Genomic DNA, 14,934 nt, shown 5'->3' with positions numbered 1-14,934 from the left:
GTGATACCATTTTTTGCAGTCATAGTGATAAATATTTTATTAAATAAAATAACCAAAGTTAGGAAATGTGAGGAAAATGACATTCTTAGACACTGTGGTTGGATGAAATTGGTAACTCCCTTCTGAAAGGTGATTTAGCAGTGTATTTCAAAATTTCAAATATGTCGGGGCACCTGGGTGGCACAGTTGGGTAAGCATCCAACTTCGGCTCAGGTCATGATCTTGCACTTCACGAGCTTGAGCCTTGTGTCAGGCTCTGTGCTAACAGCTCAGAGCCTGGAGCCTGCTTCAGATTCTGTGCCTCCCTCTTTCTCTGCCCCTCCCCTGCTTGTGCTCTGTCTCTGTCACTGTCAGAAATAAATAATATAACGTGAGAAAAATATTTCAGGTAGGTCATCTCTTTATTCCAATGGTTTCATTGCCAGGACTGGGTCCTTCTGAAATACATGACTTCTATAAGCAAGCGCATGCGCCTGCACGTGCAAACACACACACACACACACACACACACACACACACACACTATAAGGGCATTTATTATATATTATTACATATACAAAATAGGACAGATATATTAAGGTTACATATATATATATATATATATATATATATATATATATATATATATTACATGTATATGTGAAGGATATTGTATATGTGAAGGATATAGTCACATGTATATGTGAAGGATATATGTGAAGGAGATAGTCTAAATGTTTATTGACTTATTTTGAGAGACAGACAGAGAATGTGCACACTCGGGAGCCCAAGCATTGAGGGGGAGCAGAGACAGAGAGGGAGAGAGAGAGAATCCCAAGCAGACTCCACGTTAACAGTGCAGAGGCCAACACAGGGCTCGATCTCACGACCACAAGATCATGACCTGAGCCAACATCAACAGTCAGATGTTCACCAGACTGAGCCACCTAGGGGCCCCAGAGATAGGCTAAATATCCATTCATTAATAAGGAAGTAACGTTTCACTTCTATAAAGTAATGGGGCATGTGACCATTTTAAAAAATGAATTTAGGTCTATGTGTACTGATGGTTTAACAAAGTATATTTAAAGCATTTGGTTTGGTTTGACGTCATGTCTTATGCACATTTTGTTAGAATATTTGAATATCTCCTGAATTGCAACAGAAGTTCCCTGCTACACTGGCAGTCTACCAACAAAATTGCTAGTTATTCGATTTTTGGTTTTGTTCCCCAGTGCATGAGTGCTCCAATGTTGGACCCTCAACTTAATCTGATTATTGCCAAGAGGATTCACGTGGCAACATGTCTCATATTCTATATAAACATTTCATGGCCCCTGTGCTATAAACCAAGATGCTGGTAATGCAATGAATCATTTTTATAAAGGTACCTTGCTTGCATGCCATTATCCTGCCTTTTTAGAGACTATATTTCAACATGAACCACACCAAATTTTTCAACAGTGCCTTCATGTTGTACAATTTGTGACAATTCAGTTTACAAAGTAGGACTATTTTCTGCATTCCCAACTCCTTTTACTTCTGTGTATAAAATTTTAATATGACTCATTACTTTGGATAGTATAAAATATCCTAGAGTTGGGTGACGTTTTAAAAATGTTTATTTTGAGAGAGAGAGAGAGAGAGAGAGAGAGAGAGAGAGCATGCACACATGAGTGGGGGAGGAGCAAAGAGAGAGGGAGAGAGAGAATCCCAAGGAGGCTCCATGCTGTCAGTGCAGAGCTCGAAGCTAGAGAACCTAGAGATCATGTCCTGAGCTGAAATCAAGAGTTGGATGCTTTGTGGACTGGGCCACCCAGGTGCCCTTAGAGTTTAATAATTTTTATCAAGCACGAAATACTGCCCTTGGAACTTCGTTTTTCTGTGGTCTTTCTAAGCATGAGAAAAATGGTAATCAGCTTATATATATCTAGAAAAAATTTAAGGAGTCTTCTCAGTGTATAATTTTGTGAGTTATTTTGTACCTTGGTCTGGCATTTTAAAAAAGCAAAAAAAAAACAAAAACAAAAACAAAAAACAAAAAACAAAAAAAACAAAAACAAAAACAAAACCTAGTGTTACATATATGCAATTTTTAAGACTTCCAAATATTACAAAAATACTACCTAATCAGTATGTAACAATTGAAAACTACAGCAACAATAGAAAATTAGATCAACCATGACCATTCCACTTAGCTATGAAATCTGTCAACAGCCTTCTTCACTCTCTGATCCTGATTTCCCTCCCTCCCATCCACTCTTGAATTCATTGTAGCAATTTTCCCTCTCACTCCTCCAGAATTGTTTTTTCAAGGTTACCACCGATTTTCACTTTAATAAATCTAAACAATTTCATACATCTCATTTTACTTAACCTTTCAGCGATATTTGACCCAATGGAAAACTCTCTCCTCCAAAATTCTGTCTCTATGTTGCTTGTAGGCTATCACTCACTCACCTGATTTTCCCGCTGCCTTTCTAGTCTGTACACCTCAGCCTGATTTGCTTGTTTCTTCTCGTCCCCCACCTTTTAACCCATTGATGTCTTCCAGGAATTTGCCTTTGATTTTCCTTCTCTTGACTTTTACTATCTTGTATATTCTAATGATCCTCAAGTTTACATCTCCAGCCCGGATCTCTCTCCATAATTCCAGGCCCGCATATCAAACTGCCCACTTGATATCTCTTTCTGGATAGCTATTGCAAACTTAACATGTCCCAAATTGAGCTCCTGATATTCTTTCTTAATATTTGCCTTGCATGTCTTTCCTAATTGAGTTAATAACAGTTCTATGTGTTGCTCTGCTAAAAAACTTGGTGTCATCTTTGACTCCTGTCTTTTTTTTTTCTTCTTTCTTTCACTTTTTCTTTCTCTTTTCTTTTTCTTTTTCATACACATGACATCTCATCTGTCAGCAAATCTTGTCATGTCTTCCTTCAAATATATCGAGAATCCAAACACATCTTCCATGACCAATAGACTATCATCTGTTGTTTATATTGGTGTAATAGGTAACTAAATGGTCTTCTTGTTTGTTTGTTTCTTCTTTGGTTTTTCCTCTGTTTCCGTTAATTCTAAACACATTGGATCTAGTAAAACGTAAGTCGGATTGTGTCCTTCCTCTGTTCAAAGCCTAATTGCCTCCCATTTCGCTCAGAGTACATGCCAAAACTCTTCCTAATGCCGACAAGGCCTGTATATGATCAGGTGTCTCCTTCTCTCTCTCTGACTTGAACTCTTTTCTACCCCTTTCATTCTGTCCAGCCATACTGATTTCTCACTACTCTTTAAGTACTTCGGACATACTTCTGTGCTTGCTGTTGACTCTATCTGGAATGCTTTCCCTCAGATACCTCATGGCTTGCTTTTTCCTTTTTTGTTTGTTTCTCCTTTCAGGTTTTTGCTTAAAAGTCACTTTCTTAGCAAGGCCTTTCTTGGCCATCCTGACTAGTACTTCAACTACCCTTTTCCCTATAACACATCAAAATGTGATTTCTCTGCTTTAGTTTTTCTCCTCTAATACTGTATATTTTGCCTGTGTAGCTTATTGTTATTGTATGTTTACTTCACTCATGAGTAGGATTGTTATCTGTTCATTGCCATGTCCTCAGTGCCTAGAAAATGTTCTAGTCTATATAGTACTTATTCAATAATGTTTATTGAGTGAACGGAGTTTAACTTGTGTGTATAGTTTTTAACATAATACTAGCCCCCACCTTGACAAACTTTGGCGTGGGTTCATTCTGACAACTAAGCCTGTCAGTTATGTACAGTTTTTGGATTTTGGGGGGCCCAATATTGTGTTTACTTCCTACTTGTTCTTTTAGTTGTATTTATGTTAGTTTTCATTATGGTGAAATGTATCAAAGGAATAGCAATCTTCCTTTATAATTATTAAGGAAACTAAAATATGGTGGCAAATTATTATAGGACTTTAAAAATTCTTGCCAAAGATTATGAGCCCTCAATATCTGAAATAAAAAGATGAAGTTGGAATTGATCACTTACAAATAAGAGCGAGCTATGCTGGTTAGGTATAGTCTTTTTTAACAGAGCAGTCTGCTATTCTTATACAGGGGTTTGGGGAAGAGTGGAATTTGAGAATTAGGGGACTTTCAGAAAATTAAATGGTTTTTCATCTAAAGCACCATGCTTATTTGGGTGAGACTGTTGTGGATTGGTTGGCACGCTGAAGCATGTGTATTGGAGTCATTTTTGTCCTTTATTCGCTGTCTTTCAGAAGGAAGGAGCTGAAATGGATTGGTTGGTGAGTAGGGCTGGTTGGCATTGATTAACACATTTAAAACTGATTCTGGTGGCTTCTTGTTACCATGGCTACGTGTTAGGGTTTCTTTTTGTTTTGTTTTGTTTTGTTTTGTTTTGTTTTGTTTTTCTAAGTTTGAGGTGGCTTTCCCCAGATGTTTTCTACTTCAAAGTTGCTTCTATTGACTGGGTTCAAAATGAAAGCTATTTCAAATTCTATAATTACAGATTCATTTTTGAAGTTTGGGTCGAGAGGAATTGTTTGATAATTGCTTTCACAAAGATTCTTCTTTTCTTGGATGTTATTTCCACGAAAAAAGTTATCTGTATAACAGTTTTTTGAAAAAAACCACAATTGTTAGTTTTGTTTTTGTTTTTGGTGCTCTTCGGGGCTCATGTTTAAGTCCTAAAAAAATCTGCGGGTAATTTCATTATTTTTGGAAATGTATGTAGCTGTATGGTAATAATATTCTGTTGCATGCATTTAGTCCATGAAAACAGAATTATAATTTTCTTTTTGGTGAATCCCCCATTTTTTTCTATCAGGATTAGATATTAGGCGAAAAGTATGCAAAAGTTACCAAATCATTTTTAAAAATTTTTTAAAATGTTTATTCATTTGGAGAGAGACAAAGTGAGAGTTGGGGAGGGGCAGAGAGAGGGGGAGACAAAGATTCCGAAGCAGGCTCCAGACTCTGGGATGTCAGCACACAGCCCGATGTGGGGCTCGAAGCCACAAACCCTTAGATCACAACAGAGCCAAAGTCATACACTTAACGTACTGAGCCATCCAGGCGCCGCAAACCATTTTTTTTAAACAAAAGCATAACTAATCAGATGATTGTTATTTCTGAGAGATAGATAATAACATATGAGTACTTTTGAATTTTTTAAGTGTTTCCAGATTTATGAGATATAAGTAACATACATCTGTGTAACTGTAAGGTGTACCTGTATTAATTTGATACACTTTTATATTGTCAAATGATTACCACAATAGTGTCAATAGTTCCATCATCTCACATAAATATCATTTCTTGTTTGTGATGATCTAGTCTTGTAGCAACTTTCAAATGATATGATACAGTATTGTTCACTGTAATCACCATCCTGCACGTTAAATACCCAGAATTAATTAATCTTGTAACAGGTAGTTTGTACCCTTTGACCAATATCTACCCATTTCTCACAGCCTCCTAACCCTGGCAACCACCAGTCTGTTCTGTTTTTCGTGCAATTTTTTTTAATTCCACATATAAGTCAGATCATACAGTGTTTGTCTTCCTGTGTCTGACTTCTTTTCACTAAGGATAAAGCCCTCGAGTTTCACTCATGTTGTCACAACTGGCAGGATTTCCTTCTTGTTTGTGGCTGAAAATATTCCATTGTAACTGTATACCATATTTTTAATCCATGGATCCAGTGATGGATTCTTAGGTTGTTTCTTGACTATTTTTTTTAATTTCTTTTTAGCGTTTATTTATTTTTGAGACAGAGAGAGACAAAGCATGAACGGGGGAGGGTCAGAGAGAGGGAGACACAGAATCTGAAACAGGCTCCAGGCTCTGAGCTGTCAGCACAGAACCCGACGCGGGGCTTGAACTCACGGACCGCGAGATCATGACCTGGGCCGAAGTCGGCCACTTAACCGACTGAGCCACCCAGGCGCCCCATGTTTCTTGACTATTGTAAATAATGCTGCAATAAACATAGGGCTGCAGATATCTCTCCAAGGTAAGGATGTCATGTCTTTAAGACATATACCCAGAAATGGGATTATTGGCTCATATGGAGGTTCTATCTTTAGTTTGTTGAGGAGCCACCATACTGTTTTACTTAGTGGCTGTCCCAATTTACAGTCCTACAGGAGTACAAGGAATTCCTTTCCTGTACGTCCTTGCCAACGATATCTCTTGTCTTTTTGACAATAGCCATTTTAATAGGTCAAAGTGATATCTATATACTGCAGTTTTGATTTGCATTTCCCTGATGAATAGTGATATCGAGCACCTTCTTGTGTACCCTTGGCTATTTGAATATGTTTTGAGGAGGGGCGCCTGGGTGGCGCAGTCGGTTAAGCGTCCGACTTCAGCCAGGTCACGATCTCGCGGTCCGTGAGTTCGAGCCCTGCGTCGGGCTCTGGGCTGATGGCTCAGAGCCTGGAGCCTGTTTCCGATTCTGTGTCTCCCTCTCTCTCTGCCCCTCCCCTGTTCATGCTCTGTCTCTCTCTGTCCCAAAAAAAAATAAACGTTGAAAAAAAAAATTTTTGAATATGTTTTGAGGAGAGACGTCTTTTAAGGTGCCTTGCCCAGTTTGTAATTATATTTGTTTTTAGCTGTTGAATTGTACGAATTCCTCACACATTTTAGATATTGACGTTTTTCATATTTGTAGCTTGCAAATGTTTTCATCCTTTCCATAGGTTGCCTTTCCGTCATGTTGCTTGTTTCTTTTGCTGTGCAGAAACATTGCTGATTGCATTGGTTGTTTTTGCTTTTATTGCTTGTACTTTGGATGTCCTATCCTAAATCATTTGTAAGATCTATGTCAAGGAGATTTTATCCTCTGTTTTCTTCTAGGAGTTTTATGATTTAAGATTTTATTATTATTATTTTTTTATTTGTCTACTTCTTTTTTTTTATTTTTTATATATATGAAATTTATTGACATATTGGTTTCCATACAACACCCAGTGCTCATCCCAAAAGGTGCCCTCCTCAATACCCATCACCCCCCATCAACCCTCAGTTTGTTCTCAGTTTTTAACAGTCTCTTATGCTTTGGCTCTCTCCCACTCTAACCTCTTTTTTTTTTTTTTCCTTCCCCTCCCCCATGGGTTCCTGTTAAGTTTCTCAGGATCCACATAAGAGTGAAACCCTATGGTATCTGTCTTTCTCTGTATGGCTTATTTCACTTAGCATAACACTCTCCAGTTCCATCCACGTTGCTACAAAAGGCCATATTTCATTTTTTCTCATTGCCACATAGTATTCCATTGTGTATATAAACCACAATTTCTTTATCCATTCACCAGTTGATGGACATTTAGGCTCTTTCCATAATTTGGCTATTGTTGAGAGTGCTGCTATGAACATTGGGGTACAAGTGCCCCTATGCATCAGTACTCCTATATCCCTTGGATAAATTCCTAGCAGTGCTATTGCTGGGTCATAGGGTAGGTCTATTTTTAATTTTCTGAGGAACCTCCACACTGCTTTCCAGAGCGACTGCACCAATTTGCATTCCCACCAACAGTGCAAGAGGGTTCCCGTTTCTCCACATCCTCTCCAGCATCTATAGTCTCCTGATTTGTTCATTTTGGCCACTCTGACTGGCGTGAGGTGATACCTGAGTGTGGTTTTGATTTGTATTTCCCTGATAAGGAGCGACGCTGAACATCTTTTCATGTGCCTGTTGGCCATCTGGATGTCTTCTTTAGAGAAGTGTCTATTCATGTTTTCTGCCCATTTCTTCACTGGGTTATTTGTTTTTCGGGTGTGGAGTTTGGTGAGCTCTTTATAGATTTTGGATACTAGCCCTTTGTCCCATATGTCATTTGCAAATATCTTTTCCCATTCTGTTGGTTGCCTTTTAGTTTTGTTAGTTGTTTCCTTTGCTGTGCAGAAGCTTTTTATCTTCCTAAGGTCCCAGTAATTCACTTTTGCTTTTAATTCCCTTGCCTTTGGGGATGTGTCGAGTAAGAGATTGCTACGGCTGAGGTCAGAGAGGTCTTTTCCTGCTTTCTCCTCTAAGGTTTTGATGGTTTCCTGTCTCACATTTAGGTCCTTTATCCATTTTGAGTTTATTTTTGTAAATGGTGTGAGAAAGTGGTCTAGTTTCAACCTTCTGCATGTTGCTGTCCAGTTCTCCCAGCACCATTTGTTAAAGAGGCTGTCTTTTTTCCATTGGATGTTCTTTCCTGCTTTGTCACAGATGAGTTGGCCATACGTTTGTGGGTCTAGTTCTGGGGTTTCTATTCTATTCCATTGGTCTGTGTGTCTGTTTTTGTGCCAAGACCATGCTGTCTTGATGATGACAGCTTTGTAGTAGAGGCTGAAGTCTGGGATTGTGATGCCTCCTGCTTTGGTCTTCTTCTTCAAAATTCCTTTGGCTATTCGGGGCCTTTTGTGGTTCCATATGAATTTTAGGATTGCTTGTTCTAGGTTCGAGAAGAATGCTGGTGCAATTTTGATTGGGATTGCATTGAATGTGTAGATAGCTTTGGGTAGTATTGACATTTTGACAATATTTATTTTTCCAATCCATGAGCAGGGAATGTCTTTCCATTTCTTTAAATCTTCTTCAATTACCTTCATAAGTTTTCTATAGTTTTCAGCATACAGATCCTTTACATCTTTGGTTAGATTTATTCCTAGGTATTTTATGCTTCTTGGTGCAATTGTGAATGGGATCAGTTTCTTTATTTGTCTTTCTGTTGCTTCATTGTTAGTGTATAAGAATGCAACTGATTTCTGTACATTGATTTTGTATCCTGCAACTTTGCTGAATTCATGTATCAGTTCTAGCAGACTTTTGGTGGAGTCTATCGGATTTTCCATGTATAATATCATGTCATCTGCAAAAAGCGAAAGCTTGACTTCATCTTTGCCAATTTGGATGCCTTTGATTTCCTTTTGTTGTCTGATTGCTGATGCTAGAACTTCCAGCACTATGTTAAACAACAGCGGTGAGAGTGGGCATCCCTGTCGTGTTCCTGATCTCAGGGAAAAGCTCTCAGTTTTTCCCCGTTGAGGATGATGTTAGCTGTGGGCTTTTCATAAATGGCTTTTATGATCTTTAAGTATGTTCCTTCTATCCCGACTTTCTCAAGGGTTTTTATTAAGAAAGGGTGCTGGATTTTGTCAAAGGCCTTTTCTGCATCGATTGACAGGATCATATGGTTCTTCTCTTTTTTTTTTGTTAATGTGATGTATCACGTTGATTGATTTGCGAATGTTGAACCAGCCCTGATTCCCAGGAATGAATCCCACTTGGTCATGGTGAATAATTCTTTTTATATGCTGTTGAATTCGATTTGCTAGTATCTTATTGAGAAATTTTGCATCCATATTCATCAGGGATATTGGCCGGTAGTTCTCTTTTTTTACTGGGTCTCTGTCTGGTTTAGGAATCAAAGTAATACTGGCTGCATAGAATGAGTCTGGAAGCTTTCCTTCCCTTTCTATTTCTTGGAATAGCTTGAGAAGGATAGGTATTATCTCTGCTTTAAACGTCTGGTAGAACTCCCCTGGGAAGCCATCTGGTCCTGGACTCTTATTTGTTGGGAGATTTTTGATAACCGATTCAATTTCTTCGCTGGTTATGGGCCTGTTCAAGCTTTCTATTTCTCCTGATTGAGTTTTGGAAGAGTGTGGGTGTTCAGGAATTTGTCCATTTCTTCCAGGTTGTCCAATTTGTTGGCATACAATTTTTCATAGTATTCCCTGATAATTCTTTGTATCTCTGAGGGATTGGTTGTAATCATTCCATTTTCATTCATGATTTTATCTATTTGGGTCATCTCCCTTTTCTTTTTGAGAAGCCTGGCTAGAGGTTTGTCAATTTTGTTTGTTTTTTCAAAAAACCAACTCTTGGTTTCGTTGATCTGCTCTACAGTTTTTTTAGATTCTATATTGTTTATTTCTGCTCTGATCTTTATTATTTCTCTTCTTCTGCTGGGTTTAGGCTGCCTTTGCTGTTCTGCTTCTATTTCCTTTAGGTGTGCTGTGAGATTTTGTATTTGGGATTTTTCTTGTTTCTTGAGATAGGCCTGGATTGCAATGTATTTTCCTCTCAGCACTGCCTTCCCTGCGTCCCAAAGCGTTTGGATTGTTGTATTTTCATTTTCGTTTGTTTCCATATATTTTTTGAGTTCTTCTCTAATTGCCTGGTTGACCCACTCATTCGTTAGTAGGGTGTTCTTTAACCTCCATGCTTTTGGAGGTTTTCCAGACTTTTTCCTGTGGTTGATTTCAAGCTTCATAGCATTGTGGTCTGAAAGTATGCATGGTATAATTTCAATTCTTGTAAACTTATGAAGGGCTGTTTTGTGACCCAGTATATGATCTATCTTGGAGAATGTTCCACGTGCACTCGAGAAGAAAGTATATTCTGTTGCTTTGGGATGCAGAGTTCTAAATATATCTGTCAAGTCCATCTGATCCAATGTCTCATTCAGGGCCCTTGTTTCTTTATTGACCGTGTGTCTAGATGATCTATCCATTTCTGTAAGTGGGGTGTTAAAGTCCCCTGCAATTACCACATTCTTATCAATAAGGTTGCTTCTGTTTATGAGTAATTGTTTTATATATTTGGGGGCTCCAGTATTCGGCGCATAGACATTTATAATTGTTAGCTCTTCCTGATGGATAGACCCTGTAACTATTATATAATGTCCTTCTTCATCTCTTGTTACAGCCTTTAATTTAAAGTCTAGTTTGTCTGATAGAAGTATGGCTACTCCAGCTTTCTTTTGGCTTCCAGTAGCATGATAAATAGTTCTCCATCCCCTCACTCTCAATCTAAAGGTGTCCTCAGGTCTAAAATGAGTCTCTTGTAGACAGCAAATAGATGGGTCTTGTTTTTTTATCCATTCTGATACCCTATGTCTTTTGGTTGGCGCATTTAATCCATTTACATTCAGTGTTATTATAGAAAGATACGGGTTTAGAGTCATTGTGATGTCTGTCTATTTTATGCTTGTAGTGATGTCTCTGGTACTTTGTCTCACAGGGTCCCCCTTAGGATCTCTTGTAGGGCTGGTTTAGTGGTGACAAATTCCTTCGGTTTTTGTTTGTTTGGGAAGACCTTTATCTCTCCTTCTATTCTAAATGACAGACTTGCTGGATAAAGGATTCTCGGCTGCATATTTTTGCTGTCTAGCACCCTGAAAATCTCGTGCCAATTCTTTCTGGCCTGCCAAGTTTCAAAAGAGAGATCAGTCACGAGTCTTATAGGTCTCCCTTTATATGTGAGGGCACGTTTACTTGCTGCTTTCAGAATTTTCTCTTTATCCTTGTATTTTGCCAGTTTCACTATGATATGTCGTGCAGAAGATCGATTCAAGTTACGTCTGAAGGGAGTTCTCTGTGCCTCTTGGATTTCAATGCCTTTTTCCTTCCCCAGTTCAGGGAAGTTCTCAGCTATTATTTCTTCAAGTACCCCTTCAGCACCTTTCCCTCTCTCTTCCTCCTCTGGGATACCAATTATGCGTATATTATTTCTTTTTAGTGTATCACTTAGTTCTCTAATTTTCCCCTCATACTCCTGGATTTTTTTATCTCTCTTTCTCTCAGCTTCCTGTTTTTCCATAACTTTATCTTCTAGTTCACCTATTCTCTCCTCTGCCTCTTCCATCCGAGCCGTGGTGGTTTGCATTTTGTTTTGCATTTCATTTAAAGCGTTTTTCAGCTCCTCGTGACTGTTCCTTAGTCCCTTGATCTCTGTAGCAAGAGATTCTCTGCTGTCCTGTATACTGTTTTCAAGCCCAGCGATTAATTTTATGACTATTATTCTAAATTCACTTTCTGTTATATTATTTAAATCCTTTTTGATCAGTTCATTAGCTGTTGTTATTTCCTGGAGATTCTTCTGAGGGGAATTCTTCCGCTTGGTCATTTTGGATAGTCCCTGGTGTGGTGGGGACCTGCAGGGCACTTCCCCTGTGCTGTGGTGTATAACTGGAGTTGGTGGGCGGGGCCGCAGTCAGTCCTGATGTCTGCCCCCAGCCCACCGCTGGGGCCACAGTCAGACTGGTGTGTGCCTTCTCTTCCCCTCTCCTAGGGGCGGGATTCACTGTGGGGTGGCGTGGCCCGTCTGGGCTACTTGCACACTGCCAGGCTTGTGGTGCTGGGGATCTGGCGTATTAGCTGGGGTGGGTAGGCAAGGTGCACGGCGGCAGGGGGGGCAGGCCTAGCTCGCTTCTCCTTAGGTGATCCACTTCAGGAGGGGCCCTGTGGCAGCCGGAGGGAGTCAGATCCGCTGCCGGAGGTTTGGCTCCGCAGAAGCACAGAGTTGGGTGTTTGCTCAGAGCTGGGTGTTTGCTCGGAGCGAGCAATTTCCCTGGCCGGAACCGGTTCCCTTTGGGATTTTGGCTGGGGGATGGGCGGGGGAGATGGCGCTGGCGAGCGCCTTTGTTCCCCACCAAACTGAGCTCTGTCGTCCGGGGGCTCCGCAGCTCTCCCTCCCTTTGTCCTCCAGCCTTCCCGCTTTCGGAGCAGAGCTGTTAACTTATGACCTCCCAGACGCTAAGTCGCGCTTGCTGCCGGAACACAGTCCGTCAGGCCCCTCCGCTTTTGCAAGCCGGACTCGGGGGCTCTGCTTGGCCGGCGAGCCGCCCCTCCGCCCCGGCTCCCTCCCGCCAGTCCGTGGAGCGCGCACCGCCTCGCCGCCCTTCCTACCCTCTTCCATGGGCCTCTCGTCTGCGCTTGGGTCTGGTGACTCCGTTCTGCTAATCCTCTGGCGGTTTTCTGGGTTATTTAGGCAGGTGTAGGTGGAATCTAAGTGATCAGCAGGACGCGTGGTGAGCCCAGCGTCCTCCTACGCCGCCATCTTCCCTTCCAACCTATGATTTAAGATTTTATATAGAAGTCTTTATTTGCGTTTGGGTTGACTTTTGTGAGCGGTGTAAGGTAGAGGCACAGTTTTATTCTTTTGCATGTTAATATCCAGTTTTCTCACCATCGTGTATTGAAGAGATTACCTTTTCTCTTTTGAGTATTCTTGGGTCTCTTAACAAAGAGACTTTATGCATGGGTTTTTAGTTGACCTTATGCATGGGTTTATTTCTGGGTTCTTGATTCTGTTTCATTCATCTTTGTGTTTGTTTTTGCACAACTTCATATGGTTTTTATTACCATAACTTTGTAATAGTGTGACACCAGCAAGTGTGATGCTTCCAGCTTTGTTCTTCTTTCTTAGGATTGCTTTGGCTATTTGGGGTCTTTCTTGTTCCTTACACATTTGAGGAATGCTTTTCCTATTTCTGTGAAAAAGGTCATTGGAATTTTGACAAGGATTGCATTGACTCTGTGGGTGGTTTCAGGTAATGTGGATATTTAATGATGCTAATTTTTCGAATCCATAAACAACGGGGTATCTTCCCATTTGTTTGTGTCTCTGCTGTTTCTTTTACCAATGTCTTGTAGTTTTTACTGTACCTATCTTTCAGAAAGTACTTGATTAAATTTAGTCCAAAGTATTTTGTTCTTTTTGATGCTTTGAGGAAGGGGATTTTTTTTCCTTCTATTTCTTTTTCAGCTATTTCATTGTTATTATTTGGAAATGCAACTGATCTCTTGATGCTGATTTTGTAATTTTTTTTTTTTTACTAAATATAATCTATTGTCAAATCGGTTCCATACAACACCCAGTGCTCATCCCAACAGGTGCCCTTCTCAATGCCTATCACCCACTTTCCCCTCTCCCCCACCTCCTATCAACCCTTAGTTTATTCTCAGTGTTTACGAGTCTCTAATTGTTTGCCTCCCTCCCTCTCTGTAACTTTTTTCCCCCGTCCCCCCCCACCCATGGTCTCCTGTCAAGTTTCTCAGGATCCACATATAAGTGAAATCATATGGTATCTGTCTTTCTCTGCCTGACTTATTTCACTTTGCATAATACCCTCCAGTTCCATCCACGTTGTTGCAAATGGCCAGATTTCGCTCTTTCTCATTGCCAAGTATTATCCCACTGTATATATAAACCACGTCTTCTTTCTCCATTCGTCAGGTGATGGACATTTAGGCTCTTTCCGTAATTTGGCGATTGTTGAAAGTGCTACTGTATACATTGGGGTACATGCGCCCCTATGCATCAGCACTCCTGTATCCCTTGGGTAAATTCCCAGCAGTGCTATTGCTGGGTCATAGGGTTGTTCTATTTTTAATTAGCTGAGGAAGCTCCACGCTGTTTTCCAGAGTGGCTGCATCAGTTTGCATTCCCACCAACAGTGCAAGAGGGTTCCTGTTTCTCCACATCCTCGCCAGCATCTGTAGTCTCCTGATTTGTTCATTTTAGCCACTCTGACCAGCGTGAGGTGGTATCTCAGTGTGGTTTTGATTTGTATTTCCCTGATGAGGAGTGACGTTGAGCATCTTTCCATGTGTCTGTTGTCCATCTGGATGTCTTCTTTGGAAAAGTGTCTATTCATGTCTTCTGCCCATTTCTTCCCTGGATTATTTGTTTTGTGGGTGTGGAGTTTAGTGAGTTCTTTACAGGTTCTGGATATTAGCCCTTCCTTTATCCGATATGTCATTTGCAAATATCTTCTCCCATTCTCTTTATTGCCTTTCGGTTTTGTTGATTGATTCCTTTGCAGTGAAGAAGCTTTTAATCTTGACGAGGTCCCAATAGTTCATTTTTGCTTTCCATTCCCTTGCCTTTGGAGATGTGTCAAGTAAGAAATTGCTGCAGCGGAGGTCAAAGAGGTTTTTTTCCTGTTTTCTCCTCTAGGGTTTTGATGGTTTTCTGTCTCACATTCCGGTCCTTCATCCATTTTGAGTTTATTTGTGTGTATGGTGTAAGAGAAGTCGTCTAGTTTCATTCTTCTGCATGTTGCTGTCCAGTTCTCCCAGAAGAAAGAGACTGTCTTCTTTTTCCCATGGGATACTCTTTCCTGCTTTGTCAATGGTTAGTTGGCCATACATTTGTGGGTTCACCTCTGGGGTTTCTATTCTATTCCATTGGTCT

At 40.2% G+C, this 14,934-nt stretch overlaps 1 protein-coding gene and 1 long non-coding RNA gene across 2 annotated transcripts in view; one reads left to right on the top strand and one right to left on the bottom strand.

Moving 5' to 3' along the window:
- The window catches only part of LOC124507616 (uncharacterized), a 156,930-nt gene that overhangs the window by 62,052 nt on the left and 79,944 nt on the right, over positions 1-14,934 (bottom strand). The window lies entirely within an intron of this gene.
- LOC124507605 (ankyrin repeat domain-containing protein 26-like) overlaps positions 1-14,934 on the top strand; it is a 705,441-nt gene that overhangs the window by 622,093 nt on the left and 68,414 nt on the right. The window contains 1 exon segment of the mRNA XM_047073901.1: positions 4,223-4,249. Within this exon segment, the coding sequence (XP_046929857.1) occupies positions 4,223-4,249 (27 nt within the window).

Source organism: Lynx rufus, unplaced genomic scaffold (assembly GCF_022079265.1).
Source record: "Lynx rufus isolate CCGP_SWC_20201006 ecotype Redwood Valley unplaced genomic scaffold, mLynRuf1.p SCAF_12, whole genome shotgun sequence".
Lineage (NCBI taxonomy): Eukaryota > Metazoa > Chordata > Mammalia > Carnivora > Felidae > Lynx > Lynx rufus.
This window is presented reverse-complemented; position numbering and strand designations above follow the sequence as displayed.